Source organism: Phaethon lepturus, unplaced genomic scaffold, assembly GCF_000687285.1.
Source record: "Phaethon lepturus isolate BGI_N335 unplaced genomic scaffold, ASM68728v1 scaffold24662, whole genome shotgun sequence".
In the NCBI taxonomy this organism is placed as follows: Eukaryota; Metazoa; Chordata; class Aves; order Phaethontiformes; family Phaethontidae; genus Phaethon; species Phaethon lepturus.
In genome coordinates this window covers 1-15,718 of record NW_010524446.1, presented here as the reverse complement: position 1 = coordinate 15,718, position 15,718 = coordinate 1, and the positions used below count along the sequence as shown (strand labels likewise).

The 15,718-nt window shown below is 52.8% G+C and overlaps 2 protein-coding genes across 2 annotated transcripts in view; one reads left to right on the top strand and one right to left on the bottom strand.

Annotated features, from left to right (window-relative positions):
* GPSM1 (G-protein signaling modulator 1) overlaps window positions 1-6,508 on the top strand; it is a 58,058-nt gene extending 51,550 nt beyond the window's left edge. The window contains exons 11-13 of the mRNA XM_010282462.1: window positions 2,267-2,426; window positions 5,687-5,895; window positions 6,320-6,508. Coding sequence (XP_010280764.1) covers window positions 2,267-2,426; window positions 5,687-5,895; window positions 6,320-6,508 — 558 coding nt within the window. The remainder of the gene's footprint in view (window positions 1-2,266; window positions 2,427-5,686; window positions 5,896-6,319) is intronic.
* An 8,149-nt stretch (window positions 6,509-14,657) lies between these two features.
* DNLZ (DNL-type zinc finger) lies at window positions 14,658-15,623 on the bottom strand (the record flags this gene model as incomplete). The annotated part of the gene is made up of 2 exons (XM_010282463.1): window positions 14,658-14,829; window positions 15,484-15,623. Coding segments are annotated over 2 exons (312 nt in total), but the record flags the coding sequence as incomplete, so codon positions are not given.
* Window positions 15,624-15,718: the final 95 nt, after the last annotated feature.

The following is a 15,718-nucleotide window of genomic DNA, read 5'->3' as shown; positions in this document are numbered from 1 at the left end:
TCCTGCTGATTCAGAGCATCCTTTCCTCTCCCGGGCCCATTTTGAGCAGAGATCCTGACATGGGAAATGGCAGGGTCCCTGGCAGGATGAGCCCTGGGGGAGCCTGGTCTCTTGGAGGGGGGAAGCCCTGAGCTGGGGGCTCTTCACCTTGCACTGACCAACACGCTGCCCGGCTGCTCCCTGCAAGGCGAAACTTCTCCTGTGGACCTGCAACTGCTCTGATTTACTCTCTGTGCTTGCAGGGAAGCTAGAGGGAGGTTTGGTGTGAATGAGCCGGCTTCCTCTAGCCTGAAATTTGGGTCACACAAGCCAACACAGCAGAGCTGCAAGAGATGTAGTTCATCCTCTGTTCAATCCCAAGCAAGCTTTGATTTCCAAGGTACAACTGTTGATGGTTCAGAGGGTCTGTCTGAGCCGCTGTTTAATTAGTGGGTTGGCACATGGAAAGAGGCGAGAGGGGTTTTTCCCCTCCCTGATCAGCTCCCATATTGCTAATGTTCCTCTCTGGCCCGCTGCTAATTTTGACGCTGCCCTAAATAGAAGCTGAGTGCATCTCATCTGCTTCGCTTAGCATACGGGAAAATTGTTTTCCTTCATTTACAGAATCCAACTTGCAGCTTTAACCCTGTCAGCACAAGGCTCTCCCCAGACCAGACCTCTGCTGAACGACTTTGTGTGCCTCTGCCCCAGTGAAGAGCTCTCTGCTGGGGACAGCTCTGCACACAGTAGGAGAGGGAGGGCTCCCAGGACGGCCACTGGCAGAGCTGGGAGAGGGTCTTTGTTTCACCAACAGCCGAGGAGATCTCTTTCTCCGCTGAAAGACTTGGTGCTCCAGGTTGGCTCTCCCTGTGCTTTTTCTGGTGGCACATGCTGCTCCCCAGTAGGGACCCAGTGCCCCTTCCCAGACCAGCCTTCCCCAGCCTCATACTGGGAAATAGCTCAGCATAGGCAGACACAGTTGTAGGAGTTTTTGTTGGTTTCTGTTGTGGTATTATTTCCAGCATCTTGTCCCACCAGATGCAGGGAGTCTTCCTGAGCCCCAGCATGCAGGGACCCTTCCTGAGCCTGGCAGATAGATGCCTCTCTTATCGCTGTCTAATTTTATATCCCATTCTGAGTGGTTCCTTGTAAAGATCTGCTGTTCTACTCCACTGGCTGCTCCAGAGCAGGACTGGGTTCGCTCTGTCAGCATGGGGCACGCGGCCTCTCTCTGTGCTGGAACTGGACACAGCACAGTGCTTTCGAAAGGCTGCCATGAACACAAACCCTTCTGCAGCGCAACTTAAATATATCACTGTGTAGTGCAAGGTGCTTATTTGGGGCTCTCATGCAAGAACTGTTTTCCTGCAAAACTATAATTTTGTGGCATTTGCAGCTCAGTGACTGTTACAACAAGCGGTGTGCTGAGGACATGGGAGCGCCGACAGGAAGCATTGGGAGTGCGAGGGGCAGTGGCCTGCAAAGGTTAAATTTAGCTGGTTAGGAAGGACGGCTGAGTGCCGGCACGCCTGAGCTCGAGCTGAGTCTCAGCTGAGCACACAACACCACTTCATCCCGGGTGTGCGCTCAGTTCGCCCTTGTCCCTCACGCTCCTGACTGCAGTCCTGCTCTGAGCCCAGAAGCGCCTTGGCCAGCCCAGAAGCGCCTCTTCCCTGCAGAGCTGTGCCAGGGTGAATGCTGTCCTCTTTCCTCGCCGCTTTCCCTTTCAGCCTCCGGTTTGTTCTCTGTGCTCAAGACGCTGTGCAGCAATGGAGGCTGCTCTGCACGAGGCTCGTCTGCTTGCTGGCAGGCACCCAGCTCCGCTTTGAGCTGCAGAAGTGCCCAGAGCCTCTGGAGTCAGCCACAGGGTGAGTGACCTGTTGCAGGGGCCACAGCTCTCCTCAGATGCCTCGTCTTGCGGAGCACAAGTCGCAGAGCAGCTCTTCACCCCGTTCCCACTCGGGTCCCTGCGGGAGAGGGGACCTTCGTGACGCTCTGCTCATGGCCTCCTCCAGGAGGCTGGTGGTAATTGTCCACCCTGAAGGGTGGCAAGAGGAAAAAGGGAGAGGTTATTTCAGAGCCAGGAGGACAGAGGACCAAGTAGCAGTGACACCCAGCAGGCTCCAGGCTGTGGGGCTTGGCAAGCCAGGGGGACAGCCAGGAACCAGCCTCTGAACAGACCAGCGAGGGCACAATGCATTGCTGAGGCCATGCCAAACAGAGTGATTGGACACGGGGAGTTGTTTGGGGTGTTCTGACTCTCTTCTGTATTTCACTGTCTTTCCAGAAAATCAACCGGACCCCTTCAGATGAGGAATGCTTCTTTGACCTGTTGAGCAAGTTCCAGAGCAACCGGATGGATGATCAGCGCTGCCCGTTGGAAGAATGCCCATCGGAGGCTGCAGAGGCAGCTGCTACACCAGTCCCTGCCCTGGAAGAACGGATATGTAAGCACCGATGCGTTTATAAGTCACTATTGCCCTGTGAGTGATGCTGCTCCCACGGTGTGGCAGGCTGCTGTGGTTTTACTGTGAACCTTGTGATGTTTTCACCAAGCCTGAGCTCTCTGAACTTAGCAGTTCTTTGGCAATCTGTCCTTATTTGAGGAAGGAAGAAACATTCTTAAGTTAATGGTTGCTGAGGGAAAGGCTGAAGAATGGAGACTAAGGCTTAGAGAGTAAACTAGCAAGAGAAATGAAAAATATACCTGCATTTGTTCAGTATGGATCTTTAGAAGGTCTCAACTTTTGAACAGTGAGGTTGGCAATAAGGACTTCTGCCTCTGCCAGCAACTCCAGGAGGAAGATGCTGATGGTCATTACTGAGGGAGCCTTGTAAGAGCATGGAGAGCTGGGGCATGCAGGGGGCTGGGATGGGCTTTCACAGGCAAGTTAAAGGATTGCCAGTTTTTCTGATAGCGTTGCCATGGAGGAGAAACTCCTGCATTTTGTACAGTTCTTGGATGCTGTGGTGATAGGTGCTGTGTAAGAGCAGAGAAGCCAGAAGGACAGATAAACACCTGGAAGCTCCAGCAGGCAGACACCTAACTCGCCCATAGGAAGAGAGGGATAAATTGAGGAAGCCGTCTGACAAATAGATGGGACAGGAAAGGCAGGTCAGGTCTGTGTTTGCACTTTGGTTTCAGGTCTCTTTTTATGATATGGTGTTGAGATTCTTTGTTTAAACCAGGCTGGAGAGAAGCACTAATACGTGCAGGTCACACTTGCAAGCTTAAGCACCATCACAAAGGGCTGAAAACAGTTCATTTGAACCGAGGGGTTTGTTTATTAGTTTCCAAATGAACACGAAGTACAAGCAGGAGAGGAGGAGACCCCTGATATCCCTCCAAGTGTGGCAAGAGCCACAGCACAAGACTGTCAGAGAAGTAGGTGCCAGGAACAGGGGCTGAAGCAGCAGCGAGAGCAGAGCAGTGCGGGGGTCAGGCTGTGGCAGGAAGGCAGGTTGGCTGTGAGGTGAGAAGGTTTTTATCTTCTAAAAATAGGGTGGAAATGAGCATCACTTTTTCAAGATACGCATTTCGGATACAGAAGTGTGTTTGGCTGCAACAGCTGTGTAATTTAGGAGACTGAGTTTAAAATAAGCTTTATAAAGAATGTACAAGTAGGCACATGTTCTGTTTGGCTCTCATTTGTCTGTCAGCCTTTCGGACATGTTATTTTCATAAATATTTTCAGACATGTTTCTTTGTGAGCTGAAGGGCAAGAAACTCATCTTTGCATCAGCAACGAGATTTTTATGTGTTTCTGCAACTCCATGAGCTGAGGCTCTAAAAGGAGCATGTCGTGTTGGCAGGCTCAGGGCGCTCTCTCCTCAAGTGCTTTGTGCTCACTGGGATAGTAGCACCAATCGCGCCGGGTTTCTTACAGTTTTCTTTTGCTTATCCCTGACCCGAGCACAGTGTCTGTTATTTGGGAGTGTTTCACGGAGCGGCTGCCAACAGGCTCTTCCTATTGAGTGCTGCCCGAGAGGTGTTCTCGGGGCTGGGGGCTGACTCGCTCACTTTGCAGAGGTCCTGATATTGCTCATGCACCGTTTGAAAACCCTCCCTTCGTTCCATGGTTGCTCTGCCCCACGTGAGCCCCTTGGTCGTGCCAAGGCCGTGCTGCCTGGAGCGGGCGTGCCGAGGCTGGGGGGTATCGGGCTGTGCTCCGGCCGTGTGGGGCCCGGCAGCTCCTCCAGCAGTGCTCCACCCCAATGGCTAGAAAGCACCAGGCATGTTGGGTGTCTGGATGGGATACTTCCCCCAAGGGTTTATAGATTATAGGTTCTGGAGTGGGACCCCCAAACACCAGCTCATGCCAGCCCCCACCCAGCAGGCTGAGGCCAGCCTGGCTCCACTCCGTGCAATAAGAACCAGACCCCACGAGTGTTTTTCTCACGCGTGCTGTGATGCAGGTCCTGCAGCTCATGACAGCCGGAGCGTCTGCAGGGCTCACCTCAGCAGCACCTCTACTTGAGCTGCCCAGAAATGCCGGGCTTCAGGGGGGTCTGGGAAGGATGTGCCCCCAGGTGTGTGGCGTAGCCATGCCTGGGCTTTCCTGATCACCTGTCTGTAATTACACTGGCCCTTGCTACAGCCCAGGGTGCCTGTTGCTGAGCCACATGAGTGCCCAGGAGCTCTGGGCTCACCTGCAGTTGCTGGTGTCTGCCCAGCCCTGTGCCTCGAGCGAGGGGGGTTGGCCCTTGTGCAGTGGTGCCGCATGCCTTGAGGTGGAAACCAGAGTGGAAGCAGCTGCAGAAGCTGCCTGTAGTTGAGCTGCAAACAACAGTGACCGCTCACAGGCAGCAGTTAATGGCAGGTCACTGGATCTTTTGGGCTGAGGTGGCATCTTTGGTGTCCTCTAGGAGCTGGCCCAGGTGCAGTAAACAGCAGGGAGCCCCTCCTGGGAGATCCAGCAGCGGGAGGTGCATACATGAGGTGTGAGGTTCTGCTCTTTACCCTGCCAAGGCACCTACTTTCCCCCTTTGCTGCCTGCTGGGTTTGTGCATGCATGGCAGGCTTGTTGCATACTGAAGCATACTGTACTGTTTTCACAGCCCAGCCCCACAAATAGGATGTGTTCCTTTACAAAGGTTGCTGGCCAGGCAGTGTGCTGCAGGCAGCGTCCACAGCCCTTGGGAGAGCTGGGGTCCAGCTAGGAATGGAAACTGCAGCTCTGTTGAACTGGAGCTTTTGTGCTTCCCATAGGGAAGGCAGGGACTGGGTCTCACTAAAGGCGCTGGCTGGGAGCCGTGTGCGGGCAGGCCCCTCGCAGCCGGTCCTGCTCACCCTTTGTGCAGGGCAGCTGCGGGGATGCAGCCCAAGGCCTTTTTGGGAGGCAGGTGCCAAGGGCTGTGCTACAGCACTGGCCTTCAAGAAAGGGAGCAAGTGGTTGCGAGATGGGGCAGGGGGTGTTGCTCCTGTAACACTAGTTGCTTTGATGGTAGGTTTTTGCTCACTTGTGTTGCTGGCACTGGGGTTGTTCCTGCTCCCCCATGCAGTGTGGAAGGAGATGCTGACAGTCACACAAGAAGCCAGCATCCTACCTGACTCAGCCCCAGGAGGCCTGGCTGTATGGCGAGCCCCTGCCCCTTGCGGGGAGCTTGTAGGCTCGGCTGCAAGCTGGTTTGGTAATTGGGAAGGGTTTGGGCTTGCTGCAGATGGCAGAGCTGTGACACTGGTGTGTGCTCCTCTCCCCACGCCCAGCCCAGTCCTCCTTGATGGCATCTCCACAGACGGAGGAGTTCTTCGATCTCATTGCCAGCTCCCAGAGCAGACGGCTGGATGACCAGCGTGCCAACGTGGGCAACCTGCCAGGCCTGCGGATAACACACAACAACCTGGGGCACCTGTGTATGGAGGGGGACACCCAGGAGCCTGGGGACGAGTTCTTCAACATGCTCATGAAGTGTCAGGTACCAGCTGCCAAGCTGGAGGGGTAGGGGGGTACCAGCTTCTCCCACACAGGCAAAGGCCATCCCCCAATCACGCCTGCCCTCCTGAGAGGGGCTGTGGCCAGCAGCTGCCCACCCGCAGCCCTGGGCACCTAGGCAGGCCCTTGTCTTTGCCTCCACATCCTTCTTTTTACCCTGTACTGAGGGTGGCATTTTGTCACAGCTCTACAAGTGCAGGTGGCTGGAGAACCCACTCTCCACGCAGTGCCTACAGCCCCATGCTGGGTCACTGCTCTTCCCTTACGCTGGAGCCCGCAGCGGGGTGCAGCACCGGGGGGAGCGCATGCTCTGGCCTCCCCTCGGGCACTGCTCCCAGCGCTTTACTTCCATGAGCAGACTGTCTTGTCACTACTTGGGCCTAATGCCTGTTCTCATCCCTGTGCAGTCCTCCAGGATAGATGACCAGCGCTGTGCACCACCAGACTCCATTCCCCGTGGCCCCACCATGCCAGACGAAGACTTCTTCAGCCTCATCCAGCGTGTCCAGGCCAAACGCATGGATGAGCAGCGGGTGGATTTGGCCTCAGCCCAGGAGGAGGCAGCAGAGGAGCAGCAGAGGCCTGGTTCCAGCTAAGAACTGGGGTTTGGTTTGGGGGGGTGGTTTTGGTTTCATTTTGTTTTTTAAAAAGAAAGAGAGTGTAGGTGGTTTCAAACCTGAGCAATCCTGTGCAACCACAGACTTCTCCCAGGAGCTGCACCTCTGTCGCATCACACCTGGCTGTGCTGCAGAGGGAATGTTACAGGAGGGACCCAGTTTTTAAACAAGGGTTTTTTTAGGACATATGGACACTGGGCACAGCACGAGGGAAGAAGACTTTGGCAGCCCCTCTGCTTATCATCTGAAAATCCAGGAACTTGTGCTGTCAGCCAAAGGAGGAGCCCACAGTGGGCAGTGAACTCCAGCCTTCATGTCTTTTATTTCCACAACACTTTTAATTTAATGGGGGAAGGGAAGAGCACCTTTTCCATTTTGAAGTCCTCCTGCCTTGCCTGCATCATGCGGTGACACAAATTGCTCTGGATCCTTCCCTGGAATGTCTTGCTCAGCTTTATTTTTTCTGCGGGAGGAAATGAGCCCAAGCCAGAGGCTATACCGGTTCTTTCAAACCTCACCACCGCCCCAGCTGCAGTCATGGTCCCACACACCTTAAACTTTAAGTTTGCTGAGGACTGCAGCGAGCCCTGTGACGCCCTCTGCACTTCCCCAGCTGCAGTCCTGCATGGAGCTGCATCGGGACCTCCCAAGCAGGAGCAGAGCCATACTCACCCTGAGCTTTGGTGGGATTAGAGAAGAGCTGTGCAGCCCAAACTGCAGGCATGAAACAGGGGCCCCTGCCTGGGAAGGGAGGAAGGAAGTCTCTGCCTGTCTGTTCAGCACAAGGCAAACTTGGGCACCTCATCACTTCTGGTGCTGCTGAGCCACAAGTCTCGTGCAGGATTTGTCCTGTGTGCAGGTGAGTGTGCCCAAGGCAGAAGCCTGCATTTGGCAATGGCCCACCGCGAGAGCCAGCAAAGTTTTCTGGCCATGGCTTCTCAGGAGAGCAAGCAGAACCATCCTCTCCTCCCTTTTGTGTCCAACAGCAGTCAGGGGTGATAGCCCTTCCCTCCCCTCGCCTCTCCTCAAACCAGGGCTGAGCTCCACCCCCATCCCTGCAGGCCCCAGCAGAGCTCTTTTGGCAAAGCACCCCTGTTCTGCCCAATCTGTCTCCAATAAATGGAGCGTCACGAGAGCTCCAGGCTGGGGTGTTGGCTGGGAAGTCAGTTCCACCCCACGCACAAGTGTAAGGGTCTACACTTACTTTCATTCTTTCCCCTTTCGGACCAGCTGGAAAAGCAAGCCCAGAGAGGCAGGAACCAGGGATCTGACTTCAGGAGGTGGAGTATTTCTTCTTTGTTTGACCAGGTAGACTATCTTGGACTTCAGAAGCTCCAGTAATGAGTTCTGCCAAAGCAGATATGTTCCTATAATCAGCACTTTCTATTTGAAATGCATTTGATGGAAACATTTCCAACCAGCAGTAAGATTTTTAGACCAGTGATGCTGCTCATCAGGCATTTAACCTGCCTGCACTGACCATGTGGAGGGGTAGCTGCATTTCACCTGCTACCACAGAGCAACTCACCTGCTGCACAGATTGCTTGGCTGAGGCTCGGCCTCCTTCCTAGGGCTGGTCAGAGCTCTGGAGAAAGGAGAGGAGGCCCTGCCCAGCCACCTCTGTACTGACCCAGCTTGCATTTGTGAAGAGGAAGAAAACACTGAAGATGAAGATGACTTGACCAGCAGCAGGCTCAGGCCTGTGCAGCTCTCAGCCAAGTGGTGAACTGGAATCTGACAGTTAAGCTTTCAGAGGTGTTAATTATTTGCCATATACTTGAATGTATGAGCTTATTTATTTTTTACATGTGCATTTGCTAATGTCATTTTAATGGAGAATTTCCAACCCACAGGTACTTTTTTTTCTAAAAAATAATCTGCCAAATGAATTAATATATTAGAAATGAATACAGCTCAAGGGGAAGGGGGGTTGTGCTTAATAAATATTTGTGTCTAAGCTTCAGTGACAAGAATTAATTTCTATTATTTCTTGGCCAGCCTGCCTGCTTTGCTGACAGCAGAGCTAACGCTGGCCCTTCGAAATGGGGTTGGGGGTGGGTGACGGTCTCTTGTGCCAGACACCACTACGGGTAAGTGTTAAGAAAAGGGTGTATGCATGCACCTACACATCCCTTTACATTAAGAGCACACAGGTCGCTCAGGCAGCAGCCACCACCCCCAGCTCTGCCTGCCATAAGCACACAGCATCTACCCGCCTGCACAGCTGTGGAGATGCACAAAGCCCAGAGCATTCCCTACCCAGAGCCCAGGAGTTACCAGGACAACAGGGCAGACAAACAGCCCTGCAGTGGCTGAGGAAAGACCAGCTGCTTCTGTCAGCCTGAGCCCTCCTCTACGACTGTGGCTGAGCCTTTCCTTCCAGGCCTGACTGGAGGCTTCATCTCAGCCCTGTCTCAGTGCCTTCCCCAAAAGCTGCGTCTCGTTTCCCTGGCAGCAGCTACCACAGCAAAAGGGCAGCAGGTGCTGCGCAAAGCCCTGGCATCAGCCCTTAGTGAAGATACTCACAAAGCAGCAGAGCTAGCTCGTTCCAACGCAGCAGCTGCAAGCAGGCCATTAGATTTCACTAGAAAGTGGGCCTGGGAGGATAAAGCCAAGTCACAGCTGGTCTTCCCACACCTGGCTAACTTGTGCTGGCCACTGCCAGTCCTGATCAAAGATTAATGAAGAGCCACCAGCTTGTTCTCATCTGGCATTCTGACACCTCTGGATGCCTGGACACAAGAAGCTCTGTGCTAGAAGTCCCTGTGTGCGACTTACTTGGGGACAGAACCATGCCCCCAAGGTGCACAGGCTAGAGGCTTGGATTGCCAGGGACTGGTGAAATCCCTGTCAGCAATGGGGTCTCACCTGCTGTCCCTCTGTCTTTAGCAGCTGGGGAAGGGAGCACATGCTTTCCAGTAAACGTCTCTTTCAGAGCCCCTGTGAGCAGGAGGCAATGGCTACAACTGAATCACCAGAGCAGCTCACAGCCTGCAATGGTTGCTGCAGCAGCAGAGACAGCGGTGCGCCAGTGTCCAACGCCAGCCCGTCCCTCTCCTGCTCTGCTGGGTCAGCAGAGCTTGCTCCCACATAGGGAACAGCTCTCCGATGCTGGCACCCGCTGGATAGGCATGGGATTGCCAGGGCCTGCGCAGCGCTCACACAGACCAACTTGCTGTTCAGCTTTGCATTGCGGAGTTTACTAGAGCGCAGGGTGCTGTCCCCGGTGCAAGTCCAGAGGTGAAGAGGAACCCTAAAAAGACAGCAGAAACACAAGACATTGATGTCTCCTACTCTGCTGTACACATGCCCTGGAGGCACTTCTGAGACAGGGCTGATGTCAGGCCCATGGGGATTTTCATACTGCTCATCTGCCAAGACACATCAGGGCTAAGACTTACCTCACCCCTCCCCAGAGCCTCGTGCCGTTACTGCTCCAGCCATCATTGATCTTCATCTGGCTGGAATGGCGCTCAGCCTGCGGGAAGTGACGTGCTGGCCCCCGAGCACCCAAGCACTATAAATTTCAGTTTGGAGCTGGGCAGCTTTCAGCAGCTCTCCACAGCAACCTCCTGGCACCCGCTAGGCCAGGACACAGCCAGGGGCAAAGTTCACTCCTGCACAGCTTTGCAGTAAGGGGGGGCCATCCCTGCACTGAATATCCCAGCCCAGGGACACAGCGTTCCAAGCATGCAGGGTTCCAAGCAGAGGGCTCACCCTCGCTGTGCCTCTTTGCCTGCAGTACAGTAGGACATGGAGGCCCAGAACCCACCTATGCTAGACCCTATGCAAGCACCACAAATGAGCAGTGATTCATTTCACAAGACCCAGCACCCCTCCTCACTGCCTCCACTGATGCCAAAAACACATACCTGCCCGATCACACATCAGTGAGGCAGGCCAACCCCCAAGAGGCTCCCAAGTCCTTCCTCGGTCCAGCTGAGACCTCCACAGCATGCCCAAGCGGGGCAGGGCTTAGAACTGCCCCCTCTGTGTAAGGCTGCAGGAGTCCCGCATGGTGCACACAACACATTCATGCACACTGGCAGCAAAAAGCAGCAGGGGGTTATGCCAGGTAGCCCCAGCAAACCGGCCTCTGCACCCCAGCCTCCCTCTTGTTTGGGCCTGCTCAAAGGCATTCCCTCAGCAAGTCCGGTCACCACGTGCTTCCCAGCCCCACAGGGCCCCATCTCACCCACCTTTACCAAACACCACTGCCTTCCCGCCGAGCATGGGCCAGAACACTAGTAACTCCTGCAGCTGACAGACACGACCCATCAGCATCCCACACTGGCCCGATTAACTCTGGAGTCTGGCTGCACTACAAAAGGAGGATTTGCTCAGAGGCAGGAAACAAGAGGCAAAGTATTTGCCATTTTGCAGAAAAGCCCTCGTGGGGCAGGATTCGGGAAGAGAATCCATCCCTTAACAGCCACAGTGAAATGCTTCAAGGAATGTGCAAACAATGGCTTTATGTTTGCCGCCCAGCCTGTGAACGCTGCTTTGTCCCTCCTTGAAATTGCCACCTCTCCTCTGTGCCACAAAGACTTACCCTGGTCGGCTGCACCTCCAGTCCCCCTCCTCTGCCCTGCTGCACGTCATTCTTTCCCCATCTTGACACACCTCCAGTTCAGGAGAAAGGCTGCTTCTCTTCCTGCTCCCTCGATTTTGGCTAAATCAAGATCTGCTGGGCTCCTGCCAGACAAAGCATGCTCAAAGAATCATTAAGGTTGGAAAAGACCTTTAAGATCATAAAGTCCAACCATCAACACACCACCACCATGCTCACTAAACCATATCCTGAAGTGCCACGTCCACATGTTTTTTTGAACACTTCCAGTGATAGTGACTTCACCACCTCCCTGGGCAGCCTGTTCCAATGTTTCACCACTTGGTAAAGAATTTTTCCTAATATCCAATCTAAACCTCCCCTGGCACAACTTGAGGCCATTTCCTCTCGTCCTGTCACTGGTTACTTGAAAGAAGAGACCAACACCCACCTCACCACAACCCCCTTTCAGGTAGCTGTAGAGAGCGATAAGGTCCCCCTTCCAGTCCTCTTCTCCAGACTGAACACCCCCAGTTCCCTCAGCCGCTCCTCATAAGACTTGTGCTCCAGACCCCTCACCAGCTTCGTTGCCCTTCTCTGGACACGCTCCAGCACCTCAATGTCCTTCTTGTAGTGAGGGGCCCAAAACTGAACACAGTGTTCGAGGTGCGGCCTCACCAGTGGGTCAGGGTATAGGGGTACAATCACTTCCCTACTCCTGCTGGCCACACTATTTCTGATACAGGCCAGGACGCTGTTGGCCTTCTTGGCCACCTGGGCACACTGCCGGCTCATGTTCAGCCGGCTGTCGACCAGCTCTCCCAGGTCCTTTTCCGCCAGGCAGGAGGACACTTGTGTCCTCTTTCAAGAGCAGTCACACTTGCGTGTGACACAATATTTTTCAGAAAAACACGCTTCAAAAGGGAGCACAGAATTCCTTTTTCACCTGCAATCTATTAGCAGTAAATCTTTCTGCATTAAGTGCAAATTCCCTCACATCACTGCAACCCTCTCCCTTCCCAGCTGAAAGCCCCAGAATGTTTTGTCAGGAGAGGCACTGATTTCCTGCGCTGTTGGGTACTGCAGCCTCAGTGTTTGGGGCAAACGAGTCCCTGGGGGCTGCAGGCCCCACACACCTGCCTGCTGCAGAGGCCATGGTGGGCAGCGAGCTCTCTGCGCTCTGCACCAGCGCCTCACCCTGAAGATATGCCCACTCCATGTAATCTGCTGCCTCCTGTTTTCATAGAACCGTTTAGGTTGGACTCAACCACCTCCCCAAGCAGCCTGTTCCAGTGCTTGACAACCCTTTCAGGGAAGAAATTTTTCCTAACATCCAATCTAGACCTCCCCTGGCGCAAGTTGAGGCCGTTCCCATGGTGTTGGCCTGAACCTTCAATGCAGCAGCAAAAATATGTCACCCTGCATCTCAGACCTCTGGCAGGCCAGCCTGCTACGCTGGCAGCTGGCTGCGAGACACAGGGACCAGCACTCTCCCGCCTCCAGACAGTGCCTAGTGCCAGAGGTGCCTGAGGAAACACTAAAATCTAGTAACATCCAGCCATGGACAGGCTTTGCTACAGTTTTTACTGTAACACAAAGACAAGCACCACCTTTCTGTAACTGGGGCACAGTAACAGGTAGGAAAAGTAAGGAATACAGTATATAAAAGTCAGGTTGTAAATGAACTGTTTCTGAGGCAATGCGGATCCTGCAACCGCGGCCCTGTTCCACCCCACCAAAGGCATTAGTGCAACGGAAGCAGAATGCTGATTTTCAGGTAAAAGGCAATGAAATAACCACTCTTCCAGCAGAGTGCTAATACATACCAGCAAGTCACAACAGGGTGAGCATGCAGCAATGTTCCAAGATGCAAGACTCCTGTTTCTTACTTAATATGTAGATCACTCCAGCATCTCGTTGTCTGAGAGAGCACTGTATTTCACCAGGACCTGAACAGGCACAAGCCAGCTGACCGATGAAGTTCCTGCCCCTCAGTGCTGTTTCATCACTCTGAACTTAACGCACTAACAGGAAAACATGATTATTTTCCTGTCACCCTGTTACATGCTTATAATGCAACACATATAAAATCACTATGAATGCTTCAGGTGAATGAAGTAAACTCATTAATACATGCAATGCCCTCACTGAGTACTTGGCTGATTAAAGACCACAAGCACCTGGATATGTTTGGCTGAAAGAACTGGATCTGTTCAGCCCAGAGACATAAAGACCAAAAGGATTTTACTGTTTTCTATAACTCACTAATGACAGGATGTAGAGAACAGAGAGACAGACTCTCCTCAGAAGTGCACAGTGGAAAGAAGGTCATGGGTGCAAGCTGAAAAAGAGAGGTCCAAAGAGGTTGTGGGATCTCCATCCTCAGAGATATTCAAGACAAGACCCTGAGCATCCTTATCTAAGTGGACCTCCTTTGAACAAGAGGGTGGGACTAGAAACCTCCAGAGGTCTCTTCCAACCTGAATTATTCTTTGGTTGCAAGTTTAAAAACATAAACAAGCAGACACTTCACTGTACTTCAGGCTAACGGACCTCAAGAGAAGTTAAACCTCCATGCAGACAGAGGAAGTAAGCCCTAACAAAGTGCAACGTGATCACCTCACTGCCCGATTCATCACTACCTGGTCATCACTGTTACATGCTGGTAAACACCTACATTTTTCTTTTTTTTTTTTTTTTCCTTCTGATCTGAACATGCCGCAGTAACGTTCGTATCAGTATCTGTCAAGTAACTATATGACAACTTTCTAGGTGCTCTACTTATCTCCAACATGCTTCACAAATATTAATTTGGCTCCATCCTCCCTCTCACCAACAAGGAAGTTGCATAATCCCAACGCCGGGACCCGCTCTCTGACTCATCGTGATTCCCAAAGTGGGATTCCCGAGCGCAGGGGCTGATGCTCCCACAGGGCGGCTCACGCCGTAACCGACAAACACAGAAGACTTCCAGCCCTGACGTGAGGTGCATAGCAGCAAAATTCTGGAAGAGTGCAAGGAAAAGAAAAAAGAAACACCCCAGTGACTGCAGTGAGAGCTAGTGATCTGACCCTCCTGCAGAGCCATTTTGACTTTGCAAGCTCATGCAGGGTCAGGGCACATCTCCTCAGGTGGCTTCAGTTGCCTCTTCTGCTCAGCCACTCAGCCCTGGGATGCACCTCCACCCCTCCACCAGCTCTGCAGCCAGCTGCTGCCGGGCAGCACCTGGGCAAGGCCAGGAGACATGGCTAATGCCTCCAGCTACAGCTGCACCTCCCTAGGCCAAAGTATACGGACGAAGAATTACTGGCTCCATTCTCAGCAGAGAACAAAGCAGGGCTCCTGACATGGCTGAAGCACCGAGATTTGCCTTACAGTCAGCAAAACAAGTACCAGGAAAAATATCTACACTCTGTCTCTAAAAACATTAGCTTGATCGAAGGCAAAACTACACAAGACAAAGACACACAACAGAGAAAGACCAATGCCCGAGTTTATTTTACACACAGACCATTGAAATCAGGGAATAAAGGTTAAGAGTCTCTCTTGCCGTCAGCTGAACGACACAAATCCCATTCGTCAGGTCTGTCCCTTGCTGCCAGTCTCTGGGGGGGCGTCCCCACTTTCTCCCTCCACGAGCTGACCTTGAGACCCGGTATCTGCCGAGCTTTCCAGAAGCAGTTCCAAAGCTTCCTCGCCAGCCACACGTCTCACTTTCTCCCCTTTGGCTGCCAGGATTTCCTCGATATTCCTTAACAGCGATTTGAAAACCAACAGTGACGCCCAGCAACGGCCAAACGTGAGTCAAGCGCAGGCTCGCTCTTCCACACTTTGCTCTCAGGATTAACACCACACAGTGAATTGCCCATGAGCACTACCACGGTATTTCTCCATAAAGCATTTGGGAAGCAGAGAAAACCACCCAAACCTTCTGGGACTATTTTCATCCATTGGGATCAATGGTTTAGCAATTACAGCTAAACAGAAATATTTAAAGGTATGTCAGGGAGTTAGAAGTCATTGAAATTCAGCAGCAGATGGGTCTACACATCTGAAACGCTTAACCAAAGAAACTTAGCAGTGATCTGATACAGCCTGAGGGAGAAAAAAGAACTCCACGTGCAGTAATTCACTGGCTGGCACCAACAAGGACGCCTGCGTATCGCACAGCTTCACCCCGTTTAGTTGGATCCTAGGTAGCGACAGCCATGTTACAGGAGATGACAAAGCTCAGTTTGTGCACTTTAAGAAACTGGATGAAACTGAATTATACCCAGCAAAAACTCTGATTTTCTCCAAACCACGTTTTACAAGCATCAAAGAATGCTGTATCAGCACAGCGGGTTCCAGCCACAACCCCGCAGTCCTCTCCCTCCCCGCACAGGAGCGCTGCTGCGGCACCTACCTCCTGCCTTCCAGATCTGAAAACCACCCGAGGTTGTCCGCTATGACATGGTGGTTCCCGCAGCCGGGACACTTCACTATCACCACCCCGTTATGGTAGGCTAACTTGGAAATCGTTTTTGCTGACCGGGTCTGGCAGACCTACAAAGCAAGCGAAATGGATTTTGTGACCACGATAACTGCAGCTTCTGGACCCTTTAAGAGAAAAAATCATTTGTTTACCTGATTAAAGGATT